This window comes from Staurois parvus, unplaced genomic scaffold (assembly GCF_062004578.1).
Source record: "Staurois parvus isolate SC_StPar_1 unplaced genomic scaffold, SC_StPar_1.0 ptg000114l, whole genome shotgun sequence".
NCBI lineage: Eukaryota > Metazoa > Chordata > Amphibia > Anura > Ranidae > Staurois > Staurois parvus.
Window position 1 is genome coordinate 2,480,955 of NW_028317910.1, and position 12,493 is coordinate 2,493,447.

The 12,493-nt window shown below is 42.7% G+C and overlaps 1 protein-coding gene across 24 annotated transcripts in view; it reads left to right on the forward strand.

Moving 5' to 3' along the window:
* PPFIBP1 (PPFIB scaffold protein 1) overlaps positions 1 to 12,493 on the forward strand; it is a 167,655-nt gene that overhangs the window by 112,875 nt on the left and 42,287 nt on the right. For 13 of the 24 annotated variants that reach the window (XM_089671704.1, XM_089671707.1, XM_089671711.1 and 10 more), the window contains 3 exons: positions 3,085 to 3,199; positions 6,447 to 6,479; positions 9,021 to 9,082. In XM_089671704.1, the coding sequence (XP_089527830.1) occupies positions 3,085 to 3,199; positions 6,447 to 6,479; positions 9,021 to 9,082 (210 nt within the window). The remainder of the gene's footprint in view (positions 1 to 3,084; positions 3,200 to 6,446; positions 6,480 to 9,020; positions 9,083 to 12,493) is intronic. The other 11 variants (XM_089671710.1, XM_089671712.1, XM_089671717.1 and 8 more) reach the window with 1 other exon arrangement.

Here is a 12,493-nt window from a genome sequence, read left to right on the forward strand (position 1 = left end):
AATTGGGATTCAGCAGCATTTGGGCCAGCGACCTCATCTGCCTAGAGAGGGAGTGATTCCATAGGGACAAACAGACAACCTTTTTAGAGACCCATCCATTGGCATTGTGATTCCAGCAGCAGAATTGCCCATGTGACATCAGCCTCAGGCTACTAAATATGTTCTATGGATAGCTTTTGCTACTTTATAAACACTTTCCACATTTACTTTGCAAAGCATTGCAGGCACAGACCCTTATCCTCTGTTGAGGGAAACCAGAGCAAATTTTCTCAAGTAAAGCTTTTTACTTTGCAGGACTCTACCAATATTTTTTGTTTTCTCTATTTTTTTTTACTTTTCTTTGTTCTTTTGCATCACAACTTTCTCCCCATGTAATACTTTAATTAACTGGGAATGCTTACACAGCACTTCACTGATCATTAAAAAATGCCTTGAGAACCGTATGTTCTGAGGCGCAGAAGCTTTGCTGTATGGGAGGTTCTCATCTACCAAGGAAATGGTAGAAGGTTGATTTTTTTAAAACTAAATAAATTCAAGGAAACCTGTCAAGAAATAGAGCTGAGGTCATTACTGGCTTGTCCTTCTTGCAGCTTGATCCTTGTGGTGCTTCCCCGAAACAAGCATGTGGATTAGATGTCCTGTGTTTACTGGCTGCATGCTGTTTCCAACTCTGTAACTTACTAGGTAGCAATCCAGTAGCAAGATGACAGCTGAGGAGCATACACCTTTAAAAACAAGTCAGCAGTCCCATTCCGTTTTTTCTCTCCTGATTTTGTTCAGTTGATCAGTGAAAACAAATATTTGTTTTAAAGTGGTTGTAAACCTTTAAATATATTGATGTTCAGAAGAAACGGGGGAGATTAAATTACACTCAGTAGAACTCAGTGAGGAGAGCTCTGAGAGCTGATTGGAGGGATGAGACAGCCCCCCCCTTACACAGCTCACAAGAACAGAGCTGAGGCTGTCAAACTGCTGGAGGTCCTTCCCCTGTCTCCATTTTTCAGGAAAGTTTGTCAGACACTTCTGATAGCAGAGGAAAGAAGCAGAATATAGAAATGACACTTGGTGCTTTTAATTGAGACAAGTACGCACTGTAAAGGGATGTACTTTGGTCATATTTCATGTCTGAAGTTTACAGAAACTTTTGAGATCGCGTAGGCACTGGTTGTATTCGTCATGTTGGCCTAATAGAACAGTCACCTTTTGAAGCAGGTGCAAGTCCTAACTATGTAACATTGTTTTTTCTTTACACTGTGTATTATAAAGAATTGCCATGTTTTTCTTTGCCTTTTTTTTTTTCCCCTCCATTGTTGCCGCTCAGTATTTCAGTATTGCTTCTTTCAGCCATTTCCTGTGTACATACACTCGCTCCAGCATCTGCTGCATATCATTGCTTTGGAATGGCTTCCTGATAGGGATGACAGTGGACTATGGAGGCAATGTGTCTCCATCAGGGTGCATGTGACAGGGTGACAGTGTAGAATTACATTTGGAAGAAAATTGTCATCCTATAACAGGTAGTACCTGAACAAGGCCCTTCATGGCAAGATTGCCAGGTAATTCGTTTTTTTTTTTTTTGTTGAAAAAGTGTAACTACTTTTGAAATGACATTAACATGGTAAAGGTTTTATGAGATGTAAGTGATTGGGTTTAGGTCTACCCTAAATGTTTTTGAGAAAGGATTGGCTGCTTCTCTCTCAGGCACCCTTATGTTTACCAATTTTCCATTTTTTGTAGCATGCTTGTTTGGTGTTTGTGTTTTTGAATTTTTTTTTCCCCATCAGCCTGTTTTATACTTGGTGCTTGCTATTATTTATGAACCAGCAAAACTTTTTCTGTCCACTCGGGGAGCCCTACTGAGAACACTCTGCCACTATTGGGGTAGACTCAAGAGAAAAGCCTCATGTTCAGATCAAACTCCCACCACAAAATCCTAATATCTACTGGAAGCGTCCACCCCATCACCTCACTATTCAATGAGAGTACTCACCCATCACCCTACTATCCATTGAGGGCTTTCACCCCATCATCCTGCTATCCAATGAGGGCTCCCACCCCATCACCCTACTCTCCAATGAGGACGCCCACCCCATCACCCTACTCTCCAGTGAGGACGCCCGCCCCATCACCCTACTCTCCAGTGAGGACGCCCGCCCCATCACCCTACTCTTCAATTACAGCACGCCACCCATCATCTTAATATCTGGTGAGAGCTCCCACCAGATCACCCTATTATCTATCCAATGGGATTACCCACCCCATCACTCTACTATCCAATGAGAGTGCCCAGTTCCCCTACCTACTACCCAAAGAGAATGCACACTCCATCATTCTACTAAACAGTGAGGGCTTCCACCCTATCACCCTATTATCAATCCAATGAGAGCGCTCACCCCATCATCCTACTATCCAATAATAATGCCCACCCTACCACCTAATGAGACTGCCCACCCCATCACCCTTCTATCCAGCGAGGGCTCTTATACAGTCATCCTGCTTTCCAATGACAACACCCACCCCATAACCCTACTCTTCAATTAGAGCATGCCCTCCATCTTCCTAGTATCCGATGAGAGCTCCAATCAGATCACCCTATTATCTGTCCAATGGGATCACTCACCCCATCATCCTGCTATCCAATAATAATCATTGCCCTACTATCCAGTGAGAGCCCCATTGTTGGATAAGGGCCTGTTCAAGCCATCACAATGGCTCTACAATATTATCACTCACTTCTAAAAGTGCATGAAAACTAAATGTCATTATAATCTATCAACTTCCTCACTCACTGTATTGCATTTTAGAAAAATACTTGGTGTGGCATCTTTTCTGCATTTTGATAAAAATAACATGTTACATTTATAGTCAATGAGAATGCCTGAAAAATGCACTGAAAATGCCCTAAAATGCAATATGCATTTTGTAATATTTTAATGCAGTTCATTAAAAATGTGAATGTGTTTTCCAATGCAGTGGTGTGACCAGGTTCTAAATTTACCAGAACACAGTCCATGCAGAGAAGAGCTGATGAAATAAGACATGAATCATTGTCAGGCATGTAAATACAAATCTGTCCTGTTGCAGGATGAGCTCGCAATGTTGAAGGAAGAGCTGGAGCTGAAGGAAGCTGACATTAAGAAGTTGCAAGAGAATGTGAACGCCCCGCTGGGGACAGAGAGTAGAGGAACAGGTGACAGAGGTGAGGGACTGCAAGTCTTTGCATGTCAAACTACCTGCAGCCTGCCTGGATGGTGGCGTAGGCATTGCACATCATTTTGTTTTGTGAATCCTGGTTGTGCATTCCAGTGGTTACTTAGGCTGTGTATACTTGAATTGTTTTTTTTTTTTTTTTTTTTCTTCAATCAACCAGCGGGCTAATAAAATTAAAAAAAAAAAAAAAACAGAATGAATTCTCCCATCCACACAAGCAAAGTGGATGGAGGAATTCTCCCTGCTGTGTTATTGTATACTAAAAGTGGGGATTCCATCCATTGGCAGAATTCATTGGTCAGCATTGCAGCACTGATCAAAAGTATTTTCCAACAAGCCAGTTCAAGAGACGTTGATAATTAGAATGACGTCTCTGGAACAGGAGAAGGCATAGATAAATCAAAATTCATCCTCTCCCCGATGAACTGGCTGAGTTTCAATCCATCTGTGGCCAGCTTTAAAGAGACCCTGTCACAAACTGAACAAAATTGCATGAAAAAAAATCAGTATCTTTAAATCCTTACTTTATTTTCTTGCAATGTGCCTCTGAACTTGGCGGGAGATTTTACTATCCCAATAAGAGTCAATTGCCCAGTACAGCCCCCTTGCTTGTCTTTGAGCTCTCCTCTTTTGGGATTGTCTTATTACTGCCTGTGCTAGCCCAGCTCCTCTGCCCCTCCCCTTGTCTCTATACATATTTTATGTAGCTGCCAGGGGATAAATGAAGCATACTATAGCATGTCACTTGACATCACATCCAAGATGTATACACAGTTGAGGCTTTTACAGGTAATGGGAAAATAATTGAAATAAAAGATCTATGAATCTCAGTGACAGCTGTTCCTGTAACAGATTTTCAAAACCCATGCATGGTCATTTCTGCTTCTTTAAGGGGTTCTGTAATGTAATATCTGTTCGGGTGTCATAAGAAAACCAAACTGCTCTAAAATATTGAAAGCCAAGATATGATTTGTTGCTCTGCATTAGTCCAGTTGTTGTACTTTCACCATCTAATTTTGTAAATCTTTTGACGTCTGACATTACATTTAATGGGCCCTATCTTGTATCGCCACTGCGTGCATATTCCTGAATTTGGTGTTTGGAACATGTGACCTGCAGGAGACCCCCGGAGCTGTTCTGTAAGTAAACATGGCCTGTTTACCCTGGACCAGCTCCCCTGTGACTCCGGGCCAAGCATCACATGAACACTTTTATATAAGTGTTAGAGGACAATGGGCCGCGTTTATGTGTGACCGCCGCTGGAGTCTGCCTGTCTCAACGTCTGTCAGCTCAAAACAATATTGAGCCCTGGAAACCCCTAAGGAATTGTGATGATAAAGTGTTTCCTTCGGCAAATGTAACACTTCTAAAAAAAAAAAATGTAAAAAAGCCATGCAAAACGCAGACTAAAATAACAGAAATGTAAAGGAAAAAAAACAACTTTGCTCTGAAATTGAATTTACTGTAACAAATGTAACATTCTGAAAAGTTCCTTTTGGATTGCAGTCTTTTATAAACATTGTTATCTGAAACAACTATGTGACTGTAAATTGTACATAACATATTTTAACTTGAGGCCCATTTCACACAGACGGTCCATTTTTTTTTTTTTTCATTCGCAAAAAACGGATCAGTTCACATCAGTTTTTCATCAGTTTACATCCGGTTTCTGTCCGTTTACATCCGTTTTTTGTCCGTTCTGGTTTTTTTAACAAAAAAAAAACCTGATGTTAACGGATGTAAACAAATGCTTATCTGTTTACATCCCCTAGTCCATAGAAATATATGGGTGTCTGTTTTTCATCCATAAACGGACAGATGAAAAACGGACATACACGGACTCTGTGTGAAAGAGGTCTAAAGCTATTTTTGCGAAGAGCTGTCTGCTCCCTCCTCCATGGTTTTAAAGCTCAACCCAAGAACAAAAATGTAACGTATTGCAGCTTGCCAGTCCTTAGGTGTGGTGGCTACATTAGTTTTCTTCTTTCACGCTTTTTTTTTTTTCCCCCCAGTAAAACTCTGCTGTCTTAGGATGACAACTCTCACTCACTGTATCAGGGCAAAAGAAACCAGATCGAACTACAGAGCTCCACCCTCTCATATTCTACATAACAGAGGGGTGTGTTCTGTAGTCCACCGAGATACCGTAGCTGGGAAACAATTTAATTTATAAGGCACAGTGCACCTTCAGTTTTCATGCAGATTACCCACAATTTCCTATAGACTTCTTTTTGATCAGGCAAGGGACAGGGAGGGTGGATCATTGAAAGAATGTCTTCCTGCCAATGACCTGGAAGCGACATGTAAAACATCATTTCCGGGTCCTGCAGTAATTTTCCCCAGCCAGTATGGTATAGGACACCAGGGGTCGGCTCATTTAAAGAGAACCTGTCACCAAAAATCAAAAATTAAAGTGTAAAAAAATTAAAGTTACACCCAAGTACTAAGTCAATGCCATTTGATATTTTGATCATTCCTTCCCAGGAGCCAGTCCACTGCTTGCAGCAGGAATGAGGGCTCTTGAGAAATTCACAATAATGACTTCACTGGATTTTAAAAAGTTCTATAAGGAAAATAGTGGTATTTAACCACCTCAATAGGAAATAAGGCAGCTCTATCTGACTTGCTGCAACTTCTAACACATTGTGCTCACCCTGTGCTCACGTGCTAGCCAGAAAGCGCACATAGCTCCTGCATGCATATGTAAATAGTGATCGCACCACACATCGCCATTAGCGTCAGAGTGAGTACAATAATTCTAGGGCCAGAACCCCTGTATAACTCTAAACTGGTAACCTGTAAAGGCTTTTAAAGTGTTACCTATGGATAATTTAATGTACCTTCATTTGTCTCTTATCCATGGGTGTGCGCAATTTTAAAGCATGACATGTTTGGTATCTATTTACTTGGTGTAACAGCATCTTTTTTTTATTTTACCAAAAAATTTAGTATTCTATTGTGTTTTTGGTTCTCTGCTATTTTTTCCTGAAAATTTGCATTTGATAAAGTGCTGTACAAATATCACATATAAAATTGCAACACTATACACACTCATACACGTTTAGGGATTCTAAGTAAATTTCTATTAAAAAAATGCAGATTTAAAAAAATCTTACAATTGGCTCTGGTTTGGAAGTGGTTAAAAATGTAATGAATATGTTGGGGAAAATGGAAGAAGAAACCAAAAAGAGCAAATTATAAGCAGATTAAAGTTCATCTTTACATCTTTTGCACAGATGAAACTCTAAAAAAGACACTGAAGGAGAAAAGTAAGAAGTTTGCAACTTTTCCACCAATAATGATACTTGTTGACACTTTTACGGCTAGTCATTTGCATGCCGTCATCCCCTATTTGTTTACCTTATGCTGCTTGGTTGTCATGTGTTTTTTTTATTTTTTTTTTGGTTTGTTTTTTTTAATATAAAGTAGAAGTTTGGGACAAAAAAAAAAAATAACACAAACCTACATACTCACTTAGTTGGATGCAGCATCAGTCTGATGCTGCATCTGTCCTCGAAGACCGAGAACTGAGTGATTAAAGACCACTGATCCCTCAGTTCTCAGTGAGAGAGCTGGGGACTGTCTGCTCTGCCCCTCCAGCGCTCACTAATGCACAGGGCTGGGGAGGGGGTTGGAGGGTTGCGCACGCAGAGACTGACCCAGCTGCCGGTTCAGGCATCTGGATGGATCCTGACCATAATGTCAGGCTCTCTCTATAGCCTGGACCAGCTGAGTGATGTCAGCCGATAGCGGACTTAAGCCCACTATGGGCTGAATACAGATCACAGGACTGCAAAACTAAGCGCACCCCTGTGACCCCCAGGAGAAGTAGGGCCAAAAAAGCTAAATGAGGAACGTTTGGGGAGGACCGAGAATTAGTTTGCAGTACATACTTTACAGGGGACCTGAGCCAAGGGAAGTGTAGGTACGATTTTATATTCATATAAAATGACCCATACCTTTCATTCGAATTCAGTGTTTCAAGTCATGAAGGCTGAGCCTCACACATGGATGATATCTGAGATGGTCTACATGCAAATAAGGCCTTGTTCTTTAGGGTGTACTTAAGGGTCGTGTTTAGCCTGTATGGGGATTTACGTGTGTTCTGCACATTCCCATTCACACAGTCCCACTCCTGTCAATTGGGACACAGTGGATGCATGGACACAGCTGCTGCTCCCAATTAGAGAGCCGTGTGGGTGCCGATGCATGGCCCCTAATGCACACTGTCCATGCACCTGCACTGCTGTATCAGGTCTGAGGGCTCTTTAGAGGAGTACTAAGGCAGGGTGCTTAGATCTTTTTACAAAGTTCCCTAAGCACCCTGTCAGGCCCTCCCACCAGTTCTGATCTGCCTGTATTGCATAGAGCAGCACAGAGACCCCATGATGACATCACTAGGTATAAAATAGTGTATCCAATGAAAATGTATGGCTTTATTTAAAAATGTCATTTGCATGTAAATGAGGGCCGGGAAGAACCTGGGAAGACAAAATATAAACTTTAGCTTTAAACTGAACAAAGCTGTGCGTTGTAATGTAGCTATGATATTCCTGTCTGTAAGCATATTAGACAGCCAGGCAACTAGCATGTTCAGAAGGAGGTAGCAATGGCAGCCTACTTGGTGCTCTCTTGACAGCTTTGCTTTAGTATTGAAGGCTGCAGTGTCCTGCTTGTTCTCAGCTGATGATCGAAGTCTGTAGGGAACATGCCAGTGAATGTGCACCAGCTTTTATCAAATTCTTTTTTTTTTTTATGGCCTATATCAGGGGTGTCAAACTCCATTTCATCACGGGGCGTATCAGCATTGTGGTTGCCTTCAAAGGGCCGATTATATCCGAAGACTAGATGTCCAAAGCACCCCACCCCTTACATCAGATGTCAAGAATCCTACACCCTCCCGAACATCACTGTGCACTCCCTTTTGCGGGCAGAGCTGGAATATAGAAAGTGCAGGGTCTGGAGGAGGGCCAGAGGAGGAGTAGTCAGTTACCAGAGTCTGCTGAATGCTGAGACCAGGGCAGGCAGAGATGAGAGGTGCAGGATTTGGCAGAGGATTTCTAGTCTCCTCTCTGCTTTTTGACTGCTGAGACAAGGTGGAAGCGGAGACCAGGGGGTACCTGCCTGAGAGGTGCAGGGGCCACATGAAATGGCCTGGAGGCCTATATTCTAGCACTCGTACACGTGTTTGAGAATTTGAAAAAAAAAATAGGCCCTTTTCCCCATGCCAATAGCAAGCCTGTGCCAGGCAGCCTGAAAGCTGGATCCAATAGAAGCTCTTCATTCTGTGTGATGATGCAGAGGTGGAGGTGGGGACAGACGCATCGCACCTCCAGATAACTTTTGTATAATTATCCTTTAGTGCAAGAGATCAGCTCATTTGCTTGCTGTCAGTTCCAAGTAAGAGATATACTTGTTAAAAGGGTATCTATAGCAAGAACTAAGTAGTTCTGAAATCATAGTGGTTTTTGTCCTTTTGAGTTCTCCTTTAACTTAAAGGAGATGTCCATGTTGCCTCTAATTGCGGACCCCTCTGCTGTACTGACACGAAGGTTCCTCCCCTGCTTGCAGCTCCTCATTTTTTCCAGCTTGTATATAAATATTTTGCACTAGTTTGTATAGTCTTGTCATATGTTTTGTAAATTTGGTCACGCCACTATGTGAACTGTGCGCAGGGGACCTTGGTTAGCAATGTGTTGTAAGAGACATATGCTTTCACCATCCAGGCTCTGTGTTCTAGCACAGGTTTGATTGCTGCCTATTGGGCAGGGATTTGTTTCATATTCTTGTTGTGCTTTCCATTTTTTTAGATATGGAAGTGCAGAAAATGAAGAAAGCCGTGGAGTCGCTGATGGCTGCCAATGAAGAGAAGGTAGGTGCTCTTTTGGGCTTAGGTGACCTGTACTTTAAAGAGAACTGAGACAACTGGCCCAAACAAGCAGCTGACACGGCCTGTGCTTGTAATTCACACTGGAAAATTACCAATTTTATGTTCAGTTCACTTCTGGTTTGTTCACATTATTATCAATCAAGCCCTGATGAAGGGGGCACTCTTGGACCCTTGAAACGCGTTGGTTACTTTTTGGATTGTACCCCTGACTTTCAATGGAAAAAGATGTATCTGGACCTCTTAACAGTGGTGTGCTGACCCAAGGAGACTGTGGAGATTCTCTGGGGTGTATAAGTTGCCTGCCCAGGAACTTTTGCATCAGCACCTTGAAAGATAATACTAGCAAGATAAACCTATGGGTCCAGTACTTTCCACTTTCCTCAACAAATCTTCTTTTGGATGACAAATTCTTGTAATTTTCTGGTGCTTGTGCAGTTCTTGCCTGTGTTTACAATAGTCTGACAAAGATCAGCCCCTGCTACCGCCTCTGACTTGTTACTTGTGACTTGTTACAGTGTTGCATTTTAAACATTGGAGGGGGGTGGGGAGCAGAGGCTGGGGGGCTGAAGCAGGTTGCTGACATCATCTCATCCTAGGCAGAGTCACTGGCTGGAATATCAGCGCTGAGCAAACTGTTGGCGCTATATAAATCCTGTATAATAATAATAATATAAGGATAACTTTTTACTGATAAAAGATGATAATGTTACTATAAGTTTTGACAGGCCAGGAATTTATTCATGCAGAGATACTAAATGAAAGCTCCACTTTAAAGCAGAGCTCCAATCCCCATATACAATTAAAAAAAAAAAAGAAAAGCTCCCCCGTGATTGTTAGTACTTGTACATTAATATTTGGATACCGTCCTGTCTTCATGCTTGTTACTTTGAAATCTGTAATATCTTACATGACCTCGGAAGAGCAGGCAAAAGCCACTGAGGATGTGGGCATTTGAAGCCCGCTCCTGTGTATTTCCAGGATTAGGTGCAGCTGGCTACCCAGCATGCACCTCCCGATCTCGCACCTGCTCAGTAATGACACTGCGCGGCACAGTTTGTTGAATATAGGTTGTCATAGTAATGGCAGTGTCAGTGGACGTTCCCACCTGTTGCTATGGCAACCTGTCAATCAAAAGAGAACTAACTCCTCCCAATCGTATCGTTTCTTGTATCGAAATACTAATATGAATACTATGATTTAACTATTCGGCTTCCCGAAGACTCCTGGGATAGATGACCGCAATATCCCAGGAATCCATGAGAATGCCTAATGATGTCATCACCTAGGCAGCCAGGACAGGAAGTGCCATCCGGATATAATAAAGGTATTTAGGAAAAAGAAAAAAAACACTTGCTCCTGAGCCACCTCTGTATGTCTATAAGACACACAGAGCGTGACTCGATCCTGCCCCCCGCTCCGGCACAGGCTGCGAATGACAGCAGAGGAAGCCAATGGCTGCTGCTGTCTAAGCCAGTAAGGAGGGAGAGACCCGGGAGAGCTGCTCTTCTCCTGCAAATTGTTGGATCGAGCTTAGGTAAGTATAAGGTGAGGCTGGGAATGCACAAAGATCAAAACAAACCTTCATCCTTTAGAACCACTTTAACTATACAGTAGGATTTTATTCGTTGGTGCTGCTGTGCTCCCTCGGGCAGCATGCGAGATCAGCCAGTGGGCAGGGTAGTAGCCATTAGACTTGAGGTGACTTTGATACTCAGGTCATAGTATGAGGTTAAATAATTAGGTAAATCTAGGGAATCCTGCACAGCCGCATCTGTGCGTTGTGTTGTGGTAATGCACACGTTATGGCTTGTTCATATCAGGTGGATTGAGCTGCGTTAATCCACCATTATCAATGCAAGGACACCAAAAGAACAGTTTTTTTTGTTCCCTGTTCACACCAAATAAGTGTGTTGCATAAAAATGCAGCACACAGCAATGTGTTACATTACTCGGCAGTGTGTTACAACGTACCATAGTGTATAGTTGAATGAAGTGGTTTTTTGTAACTTTCAATAAAGTGTAAACGGGAAAACAAAACAAAACTGAACACTGCAAAGTATTGTAGCAACATGCAGCATGTGCACATTGTATGCCCCATAATGCATGCTTGCTGGTGTGAATGGGCCGCTGCTGTGCTTCTTTACTACAATGCAAGGCATCTCCCAATAAATGCATTCATGCAGTGAGGTGCCATTTTTCTGAATAGCATCCCAGTGTACCTTGTTAACAAACCACGTATGCACATTTGTTGGCAGTACACCACACATTGGTGCATTGCCATGTGCGGACCTATAACACATGTCTGTTGGCAAGATGCAATGGTGTGCTATTGAGATGTGTGTTACTGTGACAGCAAAGTGTAAATGAGCTGTAATTCCTTCATAGATAACTGTGTTATAATCTATTATATTCAGATTACTGCATCAGCCCAGTTGTGACTGGTTCTGTTTAATGTCTGGGGTGGCATGGCCTGTATTGCAGTACGCAAGAAAACCCAGAAGCATCCTTTCCAATGTCCACAATCTTAAAGTAGCTTGATCAGTAGGAGAGGGAGCAGTGGACATGGGTTAGGTAAAGTAACGTGATCAGTAGGAGAGAGAGCAGTGGACATGGGTTAGGTAAAGTACAGTGATCAGTAGGAGAGGGAGCAGTGGACATGGGTTAGGTAAAGTAACGTGATCAGTAGGAGAGGGAGCAGTGGACATGGGTTAGGTAAAGTACAGTGATCAGTAGGGGAGGGAGCAGTGGACATGGGTTATGTAAAGTAACGTGATCAGTAGGAGAGGGAGCAGTGAACATGGGTTAGGTAAAGTAACGTGATCAGTAGGAGAGGGAGCAGTGGACATGGGTTAGGTAAAGTAACGTGATCAGTAGGAGAGGGAGCAGTGGACATGGGTTAGGTAAAGTAACGTGATCAGTAGGAGAGGGAGCAGTGGGCATGGGTTAGGTAAAGTAACGTGATCAGTAGGAAAGGGAGCAGTGGACATGGGTTAGGTAAAGTAACGTGATCAGTAGGAGAGGGAGCAGTGGACATGGGTTAGGTAAAGTAACGTGATCAGTAGGAGAGGGAGCAGTGGACGTGGGTTAGGTAAAGTAACGTGATCAGTAGGGGAGGGAGCAGTGGACGTGGGTTATGTAAAGTAACGTGATCAGTAGGAGAGGGAGCAGTGGACATGGGTTAGGTAAAGTACAGTGACCAGTAGGGGAGGGAGCAGTGGACATGGGTTAGGTAAAGTAACGTGATCAGTAGGGGAGGGAGCAGTGGACATGGGTTAGGTAAAGTAACGTGATCAGTAGGAGAGGGAGCAGTGGACATAGGTTAGGTAAAGTAACGTGATCAGTAGGAGAGGGAGCAGTGGACATGGGTTAGGTAAAGTAACGTGATCAGTAGGA